At 32.6% G+C, this 23,595-nt stretch overlaps 2 protein-coding genes and 1 non-coding gene across 4 annotated transcripts in view; 1 reads left to right on the plus strand and 2 right to left on the minus strand.

Annotated features, from left to right (window-relative positions):
* LOC126716664 (peroxidase 5-like) overlaps positions 1-13,998 on the minus strand; it is a 67,238-nt gene extending 53,240 nt beyond the window's left edge. Inside the window, exons 1-2 of one of the 2 annotated variants that reach the window (XM_050417595.1) lie at positions 13,657-13,998; positions 13,106-13,482 (exon numbers count right to left, since the gene is read on the minus strand). In XM_050417595.1, coding sequence (XP_050273552.1) covers positions 13,106-13,482; positions 13,657-13,872 — 593 coding nt within the window. In that variant the 5' untranslated portion in view covers positions 13,873-13,998. The remainder of the gene's footprint in view (positions 1-13,105; positions 13,483-13,656) is intronic. The other variant, XM_050417596.1, reaches the window with a different exon arrangement.
* TRNAI-UAU (transfer RNA isoleucine (anticodon UAU)) lies at positions 4,986-5,059 on the plus strand. The gene has a single exon. It is a non-coding gene; the product is annotated as a tRNA-Ile (tRNA).
* Positions 13,999-17,605: 3,607 nt separating the features above from the next.
* Positions 17,606-18,948, minus strand: LOC126716672 (peroxidase 5-like). Its single transcript, XM_050417602.1, has 2 exons — positions 18,651-18,948; positions 17,606-18,476 (listed from the first exon to the last, which is right to left on the minus strand). Exons 1-2 carry the CDS (start codon positions 18,864-18,866, stop codon positions 17,709-17,711), a joined length of 984 nt encoding a protein of 327 aa, XP_050273559.1. The 5' UTR covers positions 18,867-18,948; the 3' UTR covers positions 17,606-17,708.
* Positions 18,949-23,595: the final 4,647 nt, after the last annotated feature.

The raw sequence follows: 23,595 nt of genomic DNA on the forward strand, positions 1-23,595 counted from the left end.
GACCGAATAGACTAAAGTGGACCAAATAGGTAAAAGTAGACTGAAGTAGACTAATGTAGACCAAAATAGATCGAATAGACCTAAGGGGACCAAATTGTTCTCCCTAAAAATTAAACAATTTTTAAAAGTAATTTTTATCTCTCTATTTTTACAAATATATAATTTTATTAATTTTTGTGTTTTCGATTGATATTATTCCTTTTTGAAATGGTTCATATTCTTCTAACTATTGTTATTATGCATTACTACTATATTTTTCTAATTTATTTTGGTACAACTAAAATTCTTAAGTTTTAAATTTATTATTCAAATTTCTCATTTACTTATGGAGATTATCATGATAATCAAAATTTATCTTTTAATTACAATTAATATTACTCAAATAATTCATATTACTCTTAACCTAAACTTGTCTTTTCTCATTCTTAAGTAAGTGTACCAAAAATTGGCCGAATGGATTGAAGTTGACTGAATTGAATGGAAGTGGACTGATATGGACCAAATTGGACCGAATAAAGAAAATTGGACTGGAGTGGACCAAATTGGACTGAATTGAACCAAATGGATATATGGACTGAATAAAAAGAAGTTGACCAAATGAACCGAAATGGACAGAATAAACCAAAGTGGACCAAATTGGATCAAAGTAGACTGAAGTGGACCAAATGAACCGAATAGACCCAAGGGAACTGAATTGTTTTCCCAAAAAATTAAACAATTTTTAAAAGTAATTTCTATCTCTCTATTTTACAAATATATAATTTTATTAATTTTTGATTGATATCATTCCTTTTTTATAACTTACATTTATATTATATTGACGAAAAGCACATTTTAGTTCCTATATTTTCAGGCTATTCCCATTTTAGTCCATACGTTTTATTTTTACCACTTTTAGTCCCTATCTTGAAAAATCCTTCCCGTTTTGGTCCCTTCCGTTACATCAGAAACGGAGAAAACTGACGTGACAAACGGCAAAAATAAATAATACTAAATTAATGTCCACATGGTCTAAATTAATAATAAAAAATATTTTTTAACATTAAAAAATGTCAAGTTAGCATCTAAATTAAAAAAAAAATTATTAATTTATTAATTTTAACTAAATTAAAAACTAAAAATCATATGAATTGAGATCTTAATGTATTTTGAACAAAAACAACAAGAACACAAATCCAGATCCAAGAACACCAAGCCAGTAATTATAATTAAAAAAAAAAAAAAAAAAAAACCCCACAGATTGGCCACAGATCCTCAACAAACCCCAAAAAAAACCCGGATCCTTTATGCAAAAAGCCAAGCCCTTTGATCGTAGCTTCACTTCGAAACAATGAAGACTGAAGAGTACGTTAAATTTTTTCTCTCTTTTGTTTTAATTAAGCTCTCCCTTTCACTTGGCAAGTTTGCATTTCCATTCACCTTCTCATTGCCATAATTCCCAAAAAAAAACAAAAAACAAAAAAAAAAAAAAAACCTCACAATTTCCACTACAACCCCAGAAGAACCTAAATTGCAAAACGGAATCGTACCCGAACCAAACTCGAATTCTGAATTAGAACCAGAACCACAACCCAAACCATCAGACCCACTGCCTCAGCCTGAATCACAACCAGAGTAAAAGGCTCCAGAACCAAAGCCAGAACCAGAACCAGAAAATCACCGATGCAGATCCAAAGCCCGAAGATCCGAAACCAAGTCTGATCCAATCCAATGGATCCGAGAACGCAACGGACAAAGAGTCTTAAATTTCGAAGCCGGAGCTGCCCAAAGACGAAGGGAGCCAAACTTTCACGATGAGAGAGTTGCTCCACGGTTTGAAAACCGATGAAACCGATGCCACCTCGCCAATGCTCCAAGCAAAGCAGAAACTTTCTCAGCGACAAAGTTTTTTTTTTTTTTTTTTTTTTTTTTTTTTAATTTATGAGTTTATGTTGTTGGATCTGGTCTGTGTTCTTATTGTTCTTGTTCAGGACACAGTTAATCTCAATTTATATAATTTTTCGTTTTTAATTCTGTTTTTAATTTATTTATTTAGTTAAAATTAATAAATTAAATTTTTTTTATTTAGATGTTGACGTGGCATTTTTTAATGTTAAAAAAAATTATTTATTCTTGGCGACGTGGATATTAATTTTATTAAAAAAAATTATTAATTTAGAAAACGTGGACATTAATTTAGTATTATTTATTCTTGTCATTTGTCACGTTAGCTTTCTCCATTTCTGATGTAACGGCAGGAACCAAAATGGGAAGCATTTTTCAAGATAAAGACTAAAAGCAGTAAAAATAAAATATATAGACTAAAATGAAAATAGCCTAAAAATATAGGAACTAAAACGTGTTTTTCGCCTATTATATTTTCTATGTTAATAAAATATTTTCTCTTTTATATTAATTTAAAATTTTGGAATTAATTTTTTCTTCAATATTTTATCTTAATGTTACTCCCCTACCCAATATCCTGGCTACACCCCCAAAAGATAAAGCACAGTTACCTGACAATCTATATCTTATATAATAAACATATTAAAATAACATATTTGGTTAGAGATTCAAATATAAAACCAGTTGATTTGATGAAAACATGAATTTTTTTTTTTTTTTGAGAATGAATGAAAACATGAATTGATTGTTCATTATCCAAAAACGACCATAGCCTAAGCGTATTGTGTTCCGTGTTTTATATCTATGTATGGTGTTTATATCACGTGATTATCTTCTGAGACTATTTCATACAAGATTTTTTCCACTTATAACAGGTATTTGATAGGATATTTTCGGTCATGTTAATCAACTCTATTAGTTATATATAAATATATATATATATATATATAATAAAAATAAAACTGAGTTGTTGTATTGTACTCATTATTCTTCATTAATGAAAATCGCTTAGCTTTTTTTGCTAATGTCATTTGGACATATTATATTAAAAGTATAAATAAATAATTAAATAAATTAAACTCTGGATCTATGGCCTTAAAAATCGGGTTAGAAAAGTCCCTATGATAGCCTTGAATGGGGATTAATTCTAGAAGTGATAATATTCTTTAAATTTTCTAGCCACCTTTATGAGTTATATAACTTCACCCGCAATCTCAAGTTGAGAGAAAGCTTTACCTCAAATTACTCACTTAAAGCTTAAAATTATACCTTCTATCTTTGACGTCAAAAATAAATAAATAAATAAAAAGCTTAAAATTATACCATGTAAATGATAATTTTTTTTTTCAAACTTAAATCATTATCTTTTGGGCAATTTTCATTTTAATTAAACTATCTTTGCATTGGCGAAAATCAATACCAGTTAGGTTTCATCTACTACATTGTTGGCACCGGCAACCCATTGGCATTTCCCAATAGGTTCAGTTATTTGAGCAAAAACTCTTATTTCATTAGAACAGGACTTTTTTTGCTGAAGGGAGAGTCAATGAGTTAAGGCATATTGCTGTCTCAATCAAACTGTAAAGACAAACTAGTTGTGCATATTGCTTCAAAAGTTTTCAAATTCGACTATTGAACATCATTTAGAATATATAAACACCAAAATTTCACCAACAACCATGGTTTTAAAGCAACCAATCTGAGGCGTTTTTAAAGACTCAAACAAGAGATGGACATTATATGCTAGGTTGCAAGCCCTTTTGGAAATCAACTAGTATATTCTTTCATATATATATATATTGAAAGAATTATCTTCTTACAAAAACAAGAAACCTTCACAAAGTAAATTTACACTTGAATCAACGATGAAACAATGAAAAAAATGAACATTAGATTACAGACATTTCCCCACCCTGCACTACAAAGTACATAAAATAATCTAATTGACAACCCTGCAATTCTTCCTGATCTCACCCAGCCTTCCTGTGAGAACATCAATGGAACCCATTTTCACCATAGATGCTGCAAACTTTTTAGCCCAAGCTGCATCATTTCTTGCATGGTTCCTCACAATCCCCACCATTGCAGGGCTGCTCAAAAGAGTTTGATCGGAGGTCAACAAGCCATGGTGATTCATCAAATCTTTGTAGTACTTATTATCAAGTTTGTTTGGTGTAAGAACATCCAGTGGCACTGTAGGATCACCACCATTTCCAGAACTTAATTGTGGGGGACACTTGTCCATTGAAGGGTCTTCTGGATGTGTTGCATTGAAAGTGTATTCCGCTTTGAGAAAGAAGAACAATGTGACATGCCTATAGAATGTGCCCCCGAAAGTGTCACCATTTCATCAAGATTAAGGCCTTTTCGTGCAAAGTTTTCCTCTAGTTGCTGGGCATCAAAGAAAGGAGGGGGAAGGTTTTGGGTAGGTTCATCTTCATGTGACACCCGACCATCACGACGACCCGATAGCACTCTGTAATTTGTGTCTCAAACTTTGTGTGCACTATCTCGAGCAGCAAATGCAATAATGTCTGCACATGAGACAGTTTGGGGGCATTGAGCTTCTAGTTCAGCCTTTGCCTCATCGATCACTTCAAAGCCTCGCAAACTAGGATTGTTGGCAATATTTTCCTTCTCTACTGGGTTTCCAGGAGTTGAATCAAGTAGAACAGAAGCATCACAACCCTGAAAAATATAACATGAAAATTATGATTAGGTCCAATTGATGACAATGAGGGTATTATTTTCTTCTCGTTTAGGAGAATTTATTTTCAATAGCTTACTGGATTTAAAAACTAAGTTGCATAAAAAATCAATACACCTTTTAAAAATAAAAATAAAAAGAGAGCTGTAGCAAGTTCAGTAAATCTAGTTTAGTTTGTCTAAAAAAATCTTGATAGACGTTTAAAATGAAGCTAAAAAAATCTGCGTTTTGTGTCAGTTTAATTTGTCTAGATTGAAATTTACATTAATATACCTACCAATTACACTACATTTACAACCATTATCCACCGCTCTAAGAAACAGTACATTAATGTGTATTAGTATCAGATTGGAAAAGTGCCAAAAATAATATCATGAATTATTTTTCATGCAACGGTCCCGTAGCTCAGTTGGTTAGAGCGTTGGTCTTATGAGCCGAAGGTCACGGGTTCGAGCCCCGCTGGGACCAATACTCTAATGATTTTGTTGGTGTCAATGTCAATACTAGCCAAAAAAGTTAATAAATTTGAAGTCATCAAGTTTTTGATACACATGTCATATCTATATATGTTAATAATGTGATATTTTATGAAATTTTTTTGCTTTGCAGCCCAAAAAAGTAAATAAATTTGGAACAAATAAGCTTTTGATGGACATGGTATTTCTATATGTTCTTTGTATTGTGATATTCTAAAATAAGGTTTTGCTTGTTGGGGAATCAGACATGGGAATTGACTGAATTGCCAGTAGGAAAGAAGACTTTGCACAACAAGTGGGTATACAGAATAAAGAATAAGCATGATGGTAGCAAACGTTACAAGGCCAGATTAGTTGTTAAAGGGTTTCAGCAGAAGGAAGGCATTGACTACACAGAGATATTTTCTCCAGTTGTGAAGATGTCAACAATCAGACTGGTACTGGAAATGGTGGCTGCAGAAAACTTACATCTTGAGCAGTTAGATGTGAAGACAACATTCCTTCATGGTGACTTGGAGGAAGACCTTTACATGATTCAGCCAGAAGGGTTCATTGTTCAGGGACAAGAGAATTTAGTCTACAAACTGAGAAAGAGCTTGTATGGCCTAAAACAAGCTCCTAGGCAGTGGTACAAGAAATTTGACGGTTTTATTTATAGAATTGGGTTCAAGAGATGTGAAACTGATCACTGTTGCTATGCTAAATCTTTTGACAATTCTTACATTATATTACTGTTGTATGTGGATGATATGCTTATTGCAGGGTCTAGCATTGAGGAGATTAAGGCGCCGTTTGGTTACCATGTTTAAACACTAGTGTTCAGTGTTTAAACACTGAACACTAGTGTTCCAAAAAAAAAAAAATGTTTGGTGTACCAGTTTTGTTCTTATTGTTTGGAAAACATTGTTCAAAAACTAATGTTATAAAACCCATTTTTTGAAATCAGCTCCAGATAGTTTTTAAACAATAAACACTAGTGCTTAGTGGCAATTCCGTAATTATCTCAAACAACAAACACTAGTGCCGGTCAACTTTTTCATACTTTGTCAGTTTTTTTTTAAATGTTTTGGCTCTCTCCTGATATTTATGGGCTTCTCTCTCCTAATTTAAAATATATTTATTTTGTACTTTGGTCAGCTTTTTTTATCATTCAAAACACACATACCAAACACATATTTTATATTTTTTGAATACTGAAAAATGTTATTTAAACCATGATACCAAACACATTTTTTTGTTTTATCCACACTAAAAATACGTTTTTCAACAACACTTTTTAAACCACAATTTTCACATCTTTTTAAACAACAATTTTTGAAAACTATAACCAAACGGGCCCTAATAATCTGAAGAAGCAATTGTCCAAACAATTTGCAATGAAGGATTTGGGAGCTGCAAAGCAAATCTTTGGTATGAGAATCATTAGAGACAAGGCTAATGGTACATTGAAGCTTTCACAGTCAGAGTATGTGAAGAAAGTTCTCAGCAGGTTCAACATGAATGAAGCTAAACCAGTGAGCACACCCTTGGGTAGTCATTTCAAACTAAGCAAAGAACAGTCACCGAAGACAGAAGAAGAAAGGGACCATATGAGCAAGGTGCCCTATGCCTCAGCTATTGGCAGCTTGATGTATGCTATGGTGTGTACAAGGCCAGACATTGCACATGTAATGGGAGTTGTGAGTAGATTCATGAGTAGGCCTGGAAAGCAGCATTGGGAGGCAGTCAAGTGGATTCTAAGATATTTGAAGGGTTCATCAAATACATGTCTTTGCTTTACAGGTGTAAGTTTAAAACTGTAGGGTTATGTAGATGCTGATTTTGCTGGTGATATTGATAGTAAAAAGAGTACTACTGGGTTTGTTTTTACTCTGGGTGGTACAGCTATATCATGGGCTTCAAATCTGCAAAAGATTGTCACTTTGTCTACTACAGAAGCTGAGTATGTTGCAGCAACTGAAGTTGGAAAGGAGATGATTTGGCTACATGGTTTCTTAGATGAATTGGGTAAGAAGTAGAAGATGGGCATTCTACACAGTGACAGTCAAAGTGCAATCTTTCTTGCCAAAAATTCAGCTTTTCATTCAAAGTCGAAGCATATACAAACAAAATACCACTTTATCTGTTATCTTGTTGAAAATAAACTAGTAATACTTGAGAAGATTTGTGGATCTAAGAACCCAGCAGACATGTTAACAAAGGGTGTCACTATTGAGAAGTTGAAGCTGTGCGCAACTTCAATTGGTCTTCTAGCTTCAGGACAGGAGGATGAGTTGCAGGGATGAGGGATTGTGTTATGGAGGATTGTGGTTGATGTTTGCAGCTTGTGAGCCCTTAAGGGCTAAGGTGGAGCTGATGGAGAAGTTTGCTAGTGTAGCTTGATCAATTCAAGCCAAGGTGGAGATTTGTTAGTGTGGCTTGAATTTTGCCACAAGCCCATAAGGCCCAACCAAGCCCAATCCGGTCATAAGAATTGACCTAATACAATTTGTATTAGGAATCCTAGGAGCCGATTATATAAAATTGCCGAACCAGGTAAATATTGTCTTGTGCGTGTGATTGTTTTCTTTGGCGTGTGTTTTCTCTATTTGTTTTGTTTCTCACAAGTTGGGATTTTGATTAAATTCCCTACAAAGGATACTACAAATTTTACTATTGACTTACAAATTGTCATGTTATTAATCACAAAAAATTGATATAAACATTCATTAATTAAATTGATGAAGTTTATCAATGAGAGACAATGTCACATTATATTTTGAACATTTTATAATGTTTTTAATTAGCGCATTTTTCTTTTTCATTTCTATTAAGACTCTCAAATTACAAGACTAATAGAACCTTAACTCAATTGAAACCCTAAAATATTTCAAAAAGATGTTGCAAATGTGTTAAATCATCAATTATAGATTAATCTCCCCTGATAGTTTGAGACTTTGATTTTTGTAAACTAATATCCTACAAAGCCATACACCAAATAATATCTATCTCTCTCTCTTAAAATCAAAATATAAAATTAAAAATTAGATTACAACTTTATTTAACTATGCATCATCTTATATCCAAAATAAAGTATCTTTTTCAATCGCAATATATTTTTATTTCTTTTTATTAATATTTGTAATTCAACTATGATATTCAATTTTCTATATGAAATTAACATTATTCTAGTTGGTATTATTTATGTATTTAATGTATCAAATTAACCTTAATTTGATTAGTATTAAATAATTTTGTTTAATTAATATTTACATATTAAAGGCTCCGTATAAATTTTTCGCCTTAGGCCCCAAATTATGTTGGGCCGCCCCTGATCATGCCTGAAAAAGCTACTTGAGAAATTCTCATCTAGGGTCACCCAAAGAACAAAAAACAAATAAATAAATTAATGTCTTCATTCTGAAAAAAAAGAAAAGTTTTGTCGTCTATAAAATGAGTTCCTTGCTAATTTTTAAATAAAAAAATGAGAGGATACAAGCTTGAGAGGTCTCAAAGGCATTAGGATCCTCACAACACTTCCTCTAATGATTTAGTTATAACTCAAACTAAATTCCATCAAGATTTTAAGATAGCATTAGGCAGTAGGTGTCGAATAATTGTTCGTAAATCAAACTCAGTTGATCCTTGAAGTCTTGGAAGTAGCTCGTGGAAGGTATTTAGAATAGAAGAGTCCAAGCGGCCTAAAGCCAATTATGTGGTCATCTCAGTAAGTCATTTTTAGATGAGAATTCAGTTTAGAATGTCATCCAAAAGGAAAAAAGTCACTTCTTTGCCTGATTCTTCTAAAATAAATAACAAGTTCTTTGCCTGATGATTTCGTGTACAAAGGCATAATGACTAATTACTACTTTGGTGTAACCGTGTTTCTTGCATCTTTCTTCATAATAGTTTTTTATTTCCCAGACAATTATGCATTGGATTATAGACAATCCATTAGAAATCTGTACACAATGGACCAAATAGATCGAAATGGACTAAATTGGATGGAATAGACCAAAATGAAGTTAATGGACCGACATGTACAGAATTGGACCAAATAGACCCGAGGGGACTGAATTGCTCTCCCTAAAAATTAAACAATTTTTAAAAGTAATTTATATCTCTTTATTTTTACAAATATATAATTTTATTAATTTTTGTGTTTTTGATTGATATTATTCCTTTTTGAAGTGGTTCATATTTTTCTTAGTTCTAACTATTATTATTATTATGCATTACTCCTATATTTTTCTAATTTATTTTGGTACAAATAAAATTTATAAGTTTTAAATTTATTGTTAAAATTTCTCATTCACTTGAGTAAATTATCATGATAATCAAAACTTATCTTATAATAACAATTGATTTTACTCAAATAATTCATATTACTCTAAATCTAAACTTGTCTTTTCTCATTCTTAAGTGTGTGGACCGAAATATGCTAAATGGACTGAAGTAGAATGGATTGAACGGAAGTGGACCGACATGGACTAAATTGGACTGAATAAACCAAATTGAACTAAAGTGAACCAAATGGACCGAATTAGACCAAATTAGACAGAACTAGACGAAACAGACCGAAGTTTATCAAATTGGACCAAATGGACGGAGTTAAACTAAATTGGGCCGAAGTGGAAAAAATAGACCAAAAGGCTGTAGAAGACTGAATAGAATCAAATGGACTAATTTGGACTAAAGTGAACCGAATAGACAAAGAGGACCGAATTGACCAAAATAAACTGAATTGGACCAAATTAGACCGGATTGGAAATTTTTAAATTATTTTTCTTCAAATTTTTTAAATTAAAAATTTTGAATTAATGATTGTAAAATATTTTCCAGAATTTTTTAATAAAAAAATTAAATTAAATGAAGCTGACAGAGATAAAATAAAATAAAACGAATCACAAAAAACAGAGTCTTTTGGCTGAATATTGCTAAATCCAGAGTTTATTTGCTTTATAGGCACTGTTCCAAGTTATTTAGGGAATTGAGGAAAGAGAGTGAATTTCGGAAACGGTGTTGCCGAAATTCAACAAAAGTATGAGAGAGAAAGAGAAAAAGTGGGAGAGAGAAAATTTTGAATTTCGGTAATCACATTACCGAAATTCCTGCTACCCAAACCTGCTGACCGAAAACCAATTGTGGCAATGCCATTGCCGAAATAGGGGAAAAAAAATTTGTGGCAATTGTGGCAATGCCATTGCCAAAAATGGAAGGAAAAAAATAAATAAATAATGGTTGCCGAAATCTAGGGAGGAATTAAAAAAAAATATGCTACGTCCATAATATTTTTACAACATTTTCACAACAAATCACAGGTGATTAGTTATTATTAATTAAAATTTGAATTTAACGCTGAGATTACTTTTTTAATCCAACAATAACAACCTACCACTTAAAATTTGTTGTAAAATTATTGTAAAAATTGTGTGCACATATCATTTCTAAAAAAAAAAAAAAAAAAAAAAAGTGGAATGGATTTGTGGCAATGGCATTGCCACAAATCCATTCCACTTTTTTTTTTCTTTTTTTCTTTTTTTTAAGAAATGATATGTGCACACAATTTTTACAATATACAACAAATTTTAAGTGGCAGGTTGTTATTGTTAGATTAAAAAAGTAATCTTAGTGTTAAATTCAAATTTGAACTAATAATAACTAATCACCTATGATTTGTTGTGAAAATGTGGTAAAAATATTGTGAACGTAGCATTTTTTTTTTTTATTCCTCCCCAGATTTCGGCAACCATTATTTTTTTTTTCCACCCATTTTTCGCAATGGCATTGCCACATATGCCACAAAAAAAAAAAAAATTTCCCCTATTTCGGCAATGGCATTGTCACAATTGGTTTTCAATCAGTAGGTTTGGGCAGCAGGAATTTCAGTAATGTGATTACCAAAATTCAAAATTTTCTCTCTCCCACTTTTTCTCTTTCTCTCTCATACTTTTGTTGAATTTCGGCAACACCATTGCCGAAATTCACTCTCTTTCCTCATTTCCCTAAATAACTTGGAACAGTGCTTATAACGCAAATAAACTCCAGATTTAGCAATATTCAGCCAAAAGACTTCAAAAAAACAAATCATAACTTACTTATATTATATTTTCTATGTTAATCAAATATTTTATTTTTTATATTAATTTAAAATTTTGAAATTAATTTTGTCTTCATTATTTTATCTTAATTTTACTCCCCTAATCAAAATCCTGGCTCCACAACCAAAAGATAAAGCGATGAACAGTTACCTTACCTTTTAGACAAATCTATATCTTATATATTAACGTATTAAAATAACATATTTGGTTAGAGTTTCAAATGTAAAACCAGTTGATTTGATGAAAACATGAATTGATTGTTCAAGATCAAAAACGACTATGGCTAAGCTTATTGTGTTCCGTGTTGTATATCTATGTAGGGTGTTTATAGAGTTTTAATTTCCAAATTGCTCTATCTTTGAGTTTATAGAGTTTTCAAGGCTAAATATTTTCCAAATGTCTCTTTGAAGAAAAATCTTCCTCTGGTTTTTTGTTTGGAAGAGTATTTTACGCACAAGAAAGCTTATAGCTAAAGAGTCTAGATGGCAAATTGTTGATGGGAAGACTACTCGGATTTTCTATGATTCTTGGCTATTGGACTCAACTGATGGCAAAGTAACTTCCCCCCTAATTTTATCTCACCCGAAGCTACTGTTGATGTTCTCATTGATTCACATACAGGGTGGTGGAATACAAATTAATCTTACTGTTCTTTGTTTCTATCCTCCCGAGGCCAAAATGGCCAAATACCACTGTTTATCGAGATATATATCAATTTACCACTATTTCAAAAATATGTAGAGATCTACCACTTTTTAGATACTTAAGTTTGGGGAAATCAAGTTTTTCATGGTACTTGAGTTCTTTGAAAAAACAGTCTTCAAAGTTGCCGAAATTTTTTTAATAGAACTCAAGTTCATAGAACTCGAGTACCATGGAAAACTTGAGTTCTCCAAAATCGAGTACCCAAAAAGTGCTACATTACTAGATATTTTCAAAAGAATGGTAAATTGATATATATTTCGGTAAACAGTGCTATTGTGCTATTTTGGCCATCCTCCTGAAGCTCAACTCATAAAATCAATACGTCTGCTCAATCCCACAACCCAATATCCTCATTTGGCCCGAGGTAAATTCGGGAAACTATTCTATCAAAACAGATTACAAAGCTTTGCAGGAAAAGCCAACTCTGTCCGCAGATGAAATTGAAGCTTCTGAAGAAAAAAAAAGGTTTTGGAAAGGCATTTGGAAACTGAAAACTCCGGGGAAGATTAAACAATTTCTATGGAAATCGTATACAAACTCTCTACACACTAGAGAGAATCTGCTGAAGAGAACCATTCTCCACGATCCACTGTGTCATCTCTGTGCAAAGGAACCTGAAAATGTGTTACATGCTCTGGACAGCAAAGTTTCAAGGGATCGAAGCACAGTCAAGAAAAAATGGAGCCCTCCAGTTCTAGACTCTTTCAAGACAAACTTCTACGGAGCAATGTTTATCCCATTAATTTCTCAACAAAATTTGTGCAAAATCTTACAAAAGAATCAATTTACATTTGAATAATGAATCAATCTAAGAAAATAATACAAAATAATTTCAATAGTCACACCAATAAACCTATAATATCTAGTTCACAAACCTACAATCTTTCCTAATCTCACCTTGACTTCCTATAAGCACATCAACGTAACCCATTTTCACCATAGCTGCTGCAAACTTATAAGCCCATGTTTCACCTTGCTTTGCATTATTCTTGACAATTCCAACCGTTGAAGGGCTACTCAAAAGAGATTGATCAGAGGTCAATAAGCCATGGTGGTTCTTCAAATTTATATAGTACTTATTATCTAGCCTATTTGGTGTAAGTACATCAAGTGGTACAGTTGGATCGACATTAGCAGCATTTTGTGGACACTTGGCCTTTAAGTCTCTAGCAAATATAGGATCCATTGAAGGGTCTTGTAGATTTGTTTCACTGAAATTGTATAATCGCTTTGAGAAAGAAGAACAATGTGACCTTCCTATAGAATGTGCACCAGAAAGTGTCACCATTTCATCAAGACAAAGTCCTTTTCGCGCAAATCTTTGTTCGAGTTCCTGAGCATTGAAGGTAGGTGGTGGAAGGTTTTCAATAGGCTCATTTTCACGTGACACCCTACCATCACGGCGTCCTGATGGAACTTTGTAACTTATGCCTCCAACTTTGTAAGCACTGTCACGAGCAGCAAATGCAATAATGTCTGCACAAGAGACTGTTTGTGGGCATTGAGCTTCAAGTGCGGCCTTCGCCTCAAATATCACTTCAAATCCTCTTAAGCTTGGATTGTTGACTGGACTATCTCTCTCTGCTGGATTTCCGGGGGTTGAATCAAGTAAGACAGAGGCATCACAACCCTGGCATAAATAACATTGAAAATAAGATTCAACTCTAACAGCTTAGTAATTATGTGACTTATAAGGTATATTCTTTTTGCGGGAACATAAAGGAAAAGTAGAAGAGTGCAAATTTAGGTACAGATTCTAGTGAACATATAACAAGTTAATTGGTGCTGCAAAGTGCTAACATACCCTGACAAAACAGTCATGAAAATGCATTCTGATGAGGCCAGCAGCAAGGCCAGGGTTGCTTGATACGGCTTTGATCACAGCGTTTCTCACAATGGTCTCTGCAGAAGGACAAGTTGATTGATAGTAACCCACTTTGAGTGATGGCATCGCCAGTGACATTGACACCATCATAGACATAGTAACAAAGAAAACCAAGCAAAATTTGGTTGTTGCCATAGTTACTCTACAACTCAATAAATACCGCAATACTCTACCGAGTGAATGAATAAGACTCAAGTGAAACAAGAAAGAAAGAACAGATAAAGAAGAATATTTTAAGCAAGAAGGAGATGAAGATAAAGGTTGTTGTTAGCAAAGTATTTATAGGAATGAAGTTAGTGAAGATGGGACTGGCAGTTTTTCTTTGAAAGCCAAAACGTGTATTTCTGCATAGAAAAAAGGCTTGCAGCTGTCTAAGTTTGAGGGTTTCCATGGTAACAAAGAGGAAACAGTCCTCTTTGGCTCACTCGAAGATCTTTCCATCCTATTAGCCTCTTAGGTTTTGAGTGGGTAATGATGTATTTATGTTCTTTTGACTTTCAGGGATGTCTACTTGGCAATGGGGAGGGTAAGAAGGTAAAATAACGTACGTGTATATATATATATATATATATAACCAACGTTCAGGCATCTTATGCAGACTAAGTCAGTTAGCTTAATTTTCAGCTTCTTTGTTTACGGGTTCTACTTTTTCATGACATTTTAATTAACACCTTGATTAGGACAAGGAAATGGATGGAAGTCTGAACTGAAAGGGATAGTAGATCCCACCATTTTTTCTACCGTTTGAGAGTTTTTCAAGAGAGTGAAAGGAAAAAAGTTAGGGAATATGATCATTTTACTTTAAAGATTTCAAATACACTAGGAAACTAGAATTAAAAATATATATTTCTATCTTTTTCTATTCAGTTATATTTTATAAAAATCTATTTATCTCATTTCTTTTATTCATTATATATATGTTATGTGTGTGTATGTATAGTATTACAATTGATAAAACAAGTAAACAATCAAGTAATTATTCAGTATTTTATATATATATATATATATATATATATATTCTATCATAGTATAATTTAAGTGTATATGTGTGTAAAACTTACTCATGGAGATTTTAACTCTAACCCTTACCCTCCACACCCCATAAGCACTTATATTTATGGAGTAACCATCGTACCAAGGGTGTGCGGTGGTATTATTCTGTATTCTTAACATGCTCTCTTCTCTCACTTAACGTCAATGAGGTCTACTTATTAAATTTATAATTTAATCTACCATTCACATATTGTAGGAGAGAGTACTTAATAATTTCCATGATTAAGCATGACAACTAGATAGGTCTCCCATTGACCCAGTAGCTAGCATTTTATTATCAATCGGAACTCATTTAAGATGATCATTTATATGTCATCCCAAGGAAAAAGTCAATTCTCTGTTTGATGAAATGTCTTTCTCATCTTATAAATCCCTACTTTTATGTTGTGGACTAAAGACAAAATGAATAGTTGTGAAAAGACAACTTTTATAGCTTAGTTCAACCACTCAATGTTTCTCACACATTTCTTCGTAATCTTTTTTTGTAGTTTGGTTAGATTAAAAAAAATATAAATAAAATGTTACTAAGGTCACCTTTTTTATTGATTTATAATTAATATAATGTTGTTCAATGTAAATGTTTGAAACCAACATTTCTCAAGACACTTGTTTTTGCTATGCTAGCAGTATATCCTTTTTCCATTTTAGGAACCAACATTCAATCAACCACAACATGTCTTAACCTTCACTAACTCATGAGAAATTATTCACTCCTCCTCTCTTTTCAAACAGGAGGAGTGGTTCCCAATGTGGGATTAATGGTAGGGCCTACAACTTTTGTGAAAGAAGGGAGGACTCCCCTTATTGGAGTGAAAAAATTCTTCTAATTCATTGTGCTGCTTATCTAGTCTTTATAGCAATTAATTTATATAAAACATATTACAATGTAAACCTTATTTAAAATGTGATTTATGTCATTTGAAAGTAAAACTTTACAACAAAAAAAAAAAAGGATTGGTTTAATGTAAAGTCAATGTTTCACATAATTCATTGCTCAATCGTTGGTGAAAACAATATTGTGGGGAGTTTGAACAATTAATTTTTACATCTTTTGGTCTTACTTGGTGAAAAAAATTGTATGCTTCACGTAAGTAAATCTATCACAATTACCGAGCTAGGCTCTGACTCCATAGACTTCCTTGATCTGGATCTTGTTCTCACATGAACCACCTGTTCATGCCTTGATCTTCAATACGCTTGATAGTTGAAGGTTTGGCAGCAACTTTACTCCACTGTTACTAGCAATATGGATTTGATCTCTGCTTGTAGAGTTAGAAGATTACAGAACCTCACAGATCTCACATGAGTATCTCAAGACTTAAAAAAATGTGTATTAAAGTTTCCCATTTATACCTAGCAATGTTGGACTCAAATTCTAAACATTTCGTGGGTTGTTGAGCCTAATTTAAAAATCTGCAGAATTGCAGTTCGATTGGTCGAGCTTGATAGTTTCTAAATTCTTCTTTTTGCCGCTTGTATGTTCTTGAATCTTAACTTGTATCAATTTGATTAATGTCTAAAACACTTCTAAGACACTAAGATCTTATACTAGACATATTTTTGTTCTCGGTTTTTCCAACATACAATAAAATTAGAACCTAAACATTTATGACTAAATATTTAAAACCTAAAAGGGGGTATTATTAAGTGAATTAGATGCTCATACATTTTAATATTAAGTGAATAACTGAATTAATGGATATTTATTATAATAATAATAAAAATTTTATAGATACACTCAATTTAACAATATGCTTGGATGTACTCGTGATTAGTGCACAACAATTTCACTCTTTCATCAATTGTCAATGGTGAGCCCATATGTATGTGATGAATTCAATTACAAATTAATATTCAAATATGTTGTGAAATTTGGTGTGAATTTGAGTTTGTCTACAAACGGATTGTGATAATAATAGTTAATAGAATAATATGGTGGTTTCAACTTTCAAGGGTGTTCAATTTTGTGTGGCTAAGCCCCACAACTTGTTTGGCAATTTATTTAAGAGGCTAATACCCGTACTCAAACTCAGGACATATTACTTTTAATTAAAGGAAATTTCTATCACACTAAGGCTAGACCTCAAGTCACTTACCTGGTCATCATAGAAATTGTGTTATATAAACAACATGATTGATAACATGTTTCAAAGTAACCCATTTTTAAAATGGGATTTACATAATTTGAAAGTAAAACTATATTAAAAAAAAGGATTTACATCATCTAAATTTAATGTTTCACATAATTCACTATTCAGTGGTTGGTACGGATTCAATAAAATAGGAATTCTGAACAATTAAAAGTTTCCTCTGTTGTTTTTTAGTGAATGAAATTGAGCGATTCTAACGTAAGTGCCAAAGTAAGAGGGAGAACTATCAAGAGCTCGATATTATTGTCTTATTCTCCAAATAGGGAGAACTTAGGTTTGAAATCCTTTATTATATGGAGTACATAAAAGAACAGGGTAGAAAGAAAACTGCAATTTTTATATCTTGAATTTGCTTGAGTGAAAAATCAAAATCTTGAATTTAGTTGAATAACAAATCAAAATCTAATTTAGAGTCAGCTATTGGATAATAACTCTTTCAAATAATTTTGTTTCTTTGGGTTACATTCACTACACACATTTTTGTATGATTTTTTTTCCCAAAAAAAAAAAAAAAAAAAAAAGAGGTTGTAAATTAAGCAATGAAAAAAAAAGTCCATTAATAAAGCAATGAAAAAGAGGTGGTAAAAAGAGCTATGCACATTTTGTAACATCCGACGAATACAAGTTTATCCCATTAATTTCTCAACAAAATTTGTTCAAAAACATACAAAAGAATGAATTTACATTTGAATTAACATTGAATAAGGAATTAATGTTAGAAAATAATACAAAATAACTTTAGTAGTCACACCAATAAACCTATAATATCTAGTTCACAAACCTACAATTTTTCCTGATCTCACCCTGACTTCTTGTAAGCACATCAACGTAACCCATTTTCACCATAGCTGCTGCAAACTTATAAGCCCATATTTCTCCTTGCCTTGCATTATTCCTGACAATTCCAACCGTTGAAGGGCTACTCAAAAGAGATTGATCAGAGGTTAATAAGCCATGGTGGTTCTTCAAATTTATATAGTACTTATTATCAAGCCTATTTGGTGTAAGTATATCAAGTGGCACAGTTGGATCGACATTGCCAGCATTTTGTGGACACTTGGTCTTTAAGTCTCTAGCAAATATAGGATCCATTGAAGGGTCTTGTGGATTTGTTTCACTAAAATTGTATAATCGCTTTGAGAAAGAAGAACAATGTGACCTTCCTATAGAATGTGCACCAGAAAGTGTCACCATTTCATCAAGACTAAGTCCTTTTTGCGCAAATCTTTGTTCGAGTTCCTGAGCATTGAAGGTAGGTGGTGGAAGGTTATCAATAGGTTCATTTTCACGTGACACCCTACCATCACGGCGTCCTGATGGAACTTTGTAACTTATGCCTCCAACTTTGTAAGCACTATCACGAGCAGCAAATGCAATAATGTCTGCACAAGAGACTGTTTGTGGGCATTGAGCTTCAAGTGCAGCCTTCGCCTCAAATATCACTTCAAAGCCTCTCAAGCTTGAATTGTTGACTGGACTATCTCTCACCGCTGGATTTCCAGGGGTTGAATCAAGTAAAACAGAGGCATCACAACCCTGGGATAAATAACATTGAAAATAAGATTTAACTCTAACAGCTTAGTAATTAAGTAGCTTATATGGTATATTCTTTTAGCGGGAAAATAAAGGAAAAGGAGAAGAGTGCAAATTTAGGTACAGATTCTAGTGAACATATAACAAGTTAATTGGTGTTGCAAAGTGCTAACATACCCTGACAAAACAGTCATGAAAATGCATTCTGATGAGGCCAGCAGCAAGGCCAGGGTTGCTTGACACAGCTTTGTTCACAGCGTTTCTCACAATGGTCTCTGCAGAAGGACAAGTTGATTGATAGTAACCCGCATTGAGTGATGGCATCGCCAGTGACATTGACACCATCAAAGACATGCTAACAAGGAAAACCAAGCAAAATTTGATGCTTGTCATTGTTACTCTACAACCCAAATATCCCGTTACTGTAAAGAGTGAATAAATAAGACTGAGAGAAAAGAGCTAAGAAAGAGTAAAGAAGAATATTATAAGCAAGAAGGAGATGAATATAAAGGTTGATGTTAGCCAAGCATTTATAGGAAAGAAGTTAGTGAAGTTGAGTCTGGCAGAAGAAAACAAAAACGTGTATTGCTGCATAGAAAGAAAAACTTGAAGCTGTCTAAGTTTGAGGGTTTCCATGTTAAGAAAGAGGAAACAGTCTCTTCTTTGGCTCACTCCACCAGCAGTTTCTTATTTTACAAGTTTTGGAGTGGGTGGTCAAGCGTTTATCTTCTTTGACTTTCATGGATGTCAAACTGGCAATGGCTAGGTAAAATAACTATACATATTTAATTTGCAGACTAAGTCGATGAAATTTTCATTATCTTTTTCTTACTACTATTTTGGGTTCTTGACTTCTGGCTTTACATGACGTTTTGGTTTTATTTTTTGTCCCTATTTGGAAAGGATAGAAATAAAATACAAGAGATCCAATAGTAAAATTTTATATTTATTGCCTTTTCGTAATTTTTATATATAAAAAAAATTTCAAATTGACTGTAGCAAAAAAAAATTAAAATTTTTTTTTTCAATTGCTTTCTATTTTTTATTCAATATTTAATTATATTTATATTCAATTTACTTATTATTATTAAGCATTTATTGCCTGCGGGAACAAGTAGGAAAACGCGTGATTAAGCATGCTTGACCAAGTAGCTAGCTTTTATGCATTGATGGGAACCCATTTTAGGTGACAATTTAGTTTAGCATGCTTGACCAAGTAGCTAGCATTTTTGTATAATGGGAACCCAATTTACAGTGTGCTACCTATTAAAAAAATGATAAATATCATCTAAATTTATCCATAAATGCAAGGTCTGTTTAAGATCTGCTTATTTTGGTGAAACTGAAAACTTTTTGCTGAAAGTACGGTAAATAAAAGTAAAAGTTAGCAGAACTAGTACAGTAAAACCCATAAATAGTATCAAAAAGTGCAGTGGGACCCATAAATAGTATCAAAAAGTGCAGTGGGACCCATAAATAGTAGCAACAATAAAATAAATAGTAGAATAAACTAGCAACTTTCATCAATGCCAAACATACACACAGTGTGCTACCTATGGCTGTAACTATTATTTAAGATTTCTAATTTCACTCTTTCTTTTTTCTTTTTCTTTTTTCTTTTTTCTTTAGTTGAGAATCCATAGAAAATTTGATGTTCATACATTTTAATATTAAGTGGATATCTGAATTAATGGATATTTAGTGTCGGTTTGAGAACAGTTTCTTTATCTGAAACTAAAATTTTTTTACTGAAAGTATTATAGATATAGCTAAAAGTTAGCTGAAATAGTATAGTGGGACTTATAAATAGTACAAAAAATAAGCTGAATAATGAAATAAACTGGCAAAAATAATCAATGCCAAACGCACGCTTATTATAATCAATGCGCCCCCCCCCCCCCCAAAATAAATAAATAGCTAGTATATTAAATTTTCGTTCTAATAGCCCCCCCCCCCCCCCCCCCAAAAATAAAAAATAAAAATAAAATAATTGGTATACGAATGTAATCTGAAAAAATAACCAACAAACTCTCACACAAAAAGAAATATATATATATATATATATATATATATAACCAACAAACTAAAAACTACAAAATAAAAAATAAATATGGACTGAAAACCTAAATTACAATTCTCAAATTTTTACCCTAACCTCACTCTTCCTCCACTCAACCTCATCAACGCCTCCAACACTGCTGCTGCTGTTGTATGTTCTTTTCCTCAGATCAAATCCAGACTGTTGCTGCTACTGCTCCTCCTCAAATCCTTAATCACTGTCACACACAAGTCTGGTAAATCTAAGAAATTTCTCTCCTTGCTCAAGTGTTTTTTTTTTTTTTTTTTTTTTTTTTTTTTTTTTTTTTTTTTGTCTTTGCTATATTGCTCTGCCTTAGCCGGTTAGCCCTCTGCCCTCTACGTTTTTTTTATGAACTGTGTTGACTGTTGTATTTGTGAGTTATGGCTTTTTATGGACTGGTGTGTTGTGTCATGTGTGGACCGTAGACTAGTTTGTGTTTGTGGCTTTGTATTGATTACTGTGTAATTGTTTGTGGCTTTTTGTGATTGTGTGGACTGGTTTCAATGTTTGTAAATTTTTTTTTGGTTTTGGTTTTATCTATAAAGAAATAAAGTGGGACCACTAGGACAGTAGGACGTGAGTACTGAATTGTGATAGTGAATTTGTGAGAGTAGTCTTTGGTAGTCACTGTTTTGTCATTTGTGAGTATTGTTAACTGTGATTATGAATTTGTGAGACTAGTCTTTGGCAAGTCATAAGTGACTTTTTTCTAAGACCAATTGACCAAAGTCTTTGGTCTGATTGTTTTGGTTTTATCAAAAAATTTGTCTTTGTCACTTTGTGTGATGTGGCTAATATTAGTAATATATATATATATATATATATATGAACTTGTGAACTTTGTCTTTGTCACTTTGTGTGATGTGGTTAATATTAGTAATATATATAAACTTATGCTTATCTGTTTGTGATTATTTTGGTTTTATATATATATATATTTTTTTTTTTTGGGTTGAGAAGTCCCTTTTTTTTAGTTGGTGTATAGAACTACGAAATATGGAAATAATGAAACTTTTTTTTTTTTTTAATTTGTAGATCATGAGTAAGTCCACTACATTATTAAATTTTTTCAAAAGAAAAAATATAAATAATTCTGAGGTCATAGCTGATGATGCAAGATTGCCAACCCCTAGCGTTGATATCCTAGTTTCTGAAAATCTCCAAACAGAAGTTCCAAATGTCACCATTGTCAAAAGTACAGGTTTTGTGCGTGATCCTAGAATGTGTAAGCAAATATGGGAATATGATGCTAATGAATAGGATGAAATTTGACGAGCTTACATTAAGCTTGGTTCATACCAACGTAAACTAGATGAGTACAAGAAAACTAAATTTGGAAGTCATTCTCGTAAATTTAAACATTCATGGTGTGCAATTAAGGCATTTAGTACTTGGCTTGAATATTCACCTAGTAAAGATGTTGTTTTTTGTCTACCATGCTTTCTCTTTGACAAGCCAACTAGGAATTCTGGGACTCATGTATTCACTAAGGACAGATTTCGGAATTAGAAGAAAGTTAATGATGGAAATAATTGTTCCTTTTTAAATCATATGGGGAAAAAACCTAACTCTTTTCATAAAGCTTCCGAGCAAGCCATGACAGATTTGATGAACCAGTCTCAACACATACAAAATGTACTTGAAAATTTCAATTCTGATCAAATTGCAAGCAATTGATTGTGGTTAAAGGCCTCAATTGATGTTGTCAAAGTGCTTGCATTTCAAGGACTTGCTTTTAGAGGACGAGATGGAAATTCTGATTCAATTAATCGTGTGAATTTTCTTGAAGTATTGGATTTGATGGTATCATATAATGAATATGTTGTAGAAGCGATAGAGAAACCTCCCAAAAATGCCTCTTACAAATCATCAAAAATCCAAAAGGAAATCTTACATGTATTTTCAAATAACGTGATGAAGGCAATTCGTGAAGAAATTGGTGATGCAAAGTTTTGCCAAATTGTTGATGAAGCTCGTGATGAGTTAATGAAGGAGCAAATGGCTATTGCTATAAGATTTGTACACAAAGATGGTTTTGTTTGAGAACATTTTTTGGGGGTAGTTCATGTCCCCGATACTATGGCATTAACCCTAAAAGATGAAATATATTCTATCTTGTCACATCATAGTCTGGATATTCAAGATATTTGAGGGCAAGAATATGATGGTGCAAGCAATATGTGAGGTGAGTGGAATGGATTAAAAGCTTTGGTTTCAAATGATTGTCCATATGCTTACTACATTCATTGTTTTGCACATCGCTTGCAATTAGCATTAGTGGCAGCATCAAAAGAAGTTATTCTTGTTCAAAGTTTTTTTAATAGATTATCATCTATTGTCAATGTTGTTGGTGCATCATGCAAGCATACTGAGCAAATAAAAAAAGCTTATGCTAATCAAATTGCATATTTTGTTGAAATTGGTGAGCTTGAAACTGGAAGAGGACTTAACCAGATTAGCACATTACAATGGGCTGGAGATCCTCGTTGGGGTTCTCACTCAAGATCAATTTCTAGCTTGGTAAATATATTTAGTCCAACATGTGAAATTTTACTTAAGATCATCAAGGAAGGAAATACTACTTCCCAACGAGAAGCAGCATACTCATGTTATCATGCTCTGATTTCTTTTGAATTTGTGTTCATTTTGCATCTCATGAAAGAAATTATGAAGATCACTGATGCACTTTGTCAAGCTTTGCAATGTCAGTCTCAAGACATTTTGAATGCGATGAATTTTGTTTCATCCACTTAAGCACTTATTCAAAAATTCAGAGATGAAGAGTGGGATAATTTACTTACCACTGTGAAATCATATTCTGAGGCACATGACATAGATGTCCCAAATATGAATACTCATTATGTTGAGAAAGGAGATCTAGCTCGTTATCAACAAGATGACTTCACAATTAAGCATCATTATCGGGTAGATATTTTTTATGCTGCAATAGATTCTATATTACAAGAATTAAATCATCGGTTTAGTAAGCATGCAATGGAATTGCTTAATCTTAGTTCAGCTCTTGATACTAAAGAGGCACGT

Source organism: Quercus robur, chromosome 3 (assembly GCF_932294415.1).
Source record: "Quercus robur chromosome 3, dhQueRobu3.1, whole genome shotgun sequence".
Lineage (NCBI taxonomy): Eukaryota > Viridiplantae > Streptophyta > Magnoliopsida > Fagales > Fagaceae > Quercus > Quercus robur.

Excerpts from the sequence above, each read along its gene's own strand:
- LOC126716672 (XM_050417602.1), bottom strand. The coding sequence starts at position 18,866 with ATGACAAGCATCAAATTTTGCTTGGTTTTCCTTGTTAGCATGTCTTTG. Across the intron at positions 18,477-18,650 it reads TTCATGACTGTTTTGTCAGG|GGTTGTGATGCCTCTGTTTT; the intron begins GTATGTTAGCAC and ends TATTTATCCCAG.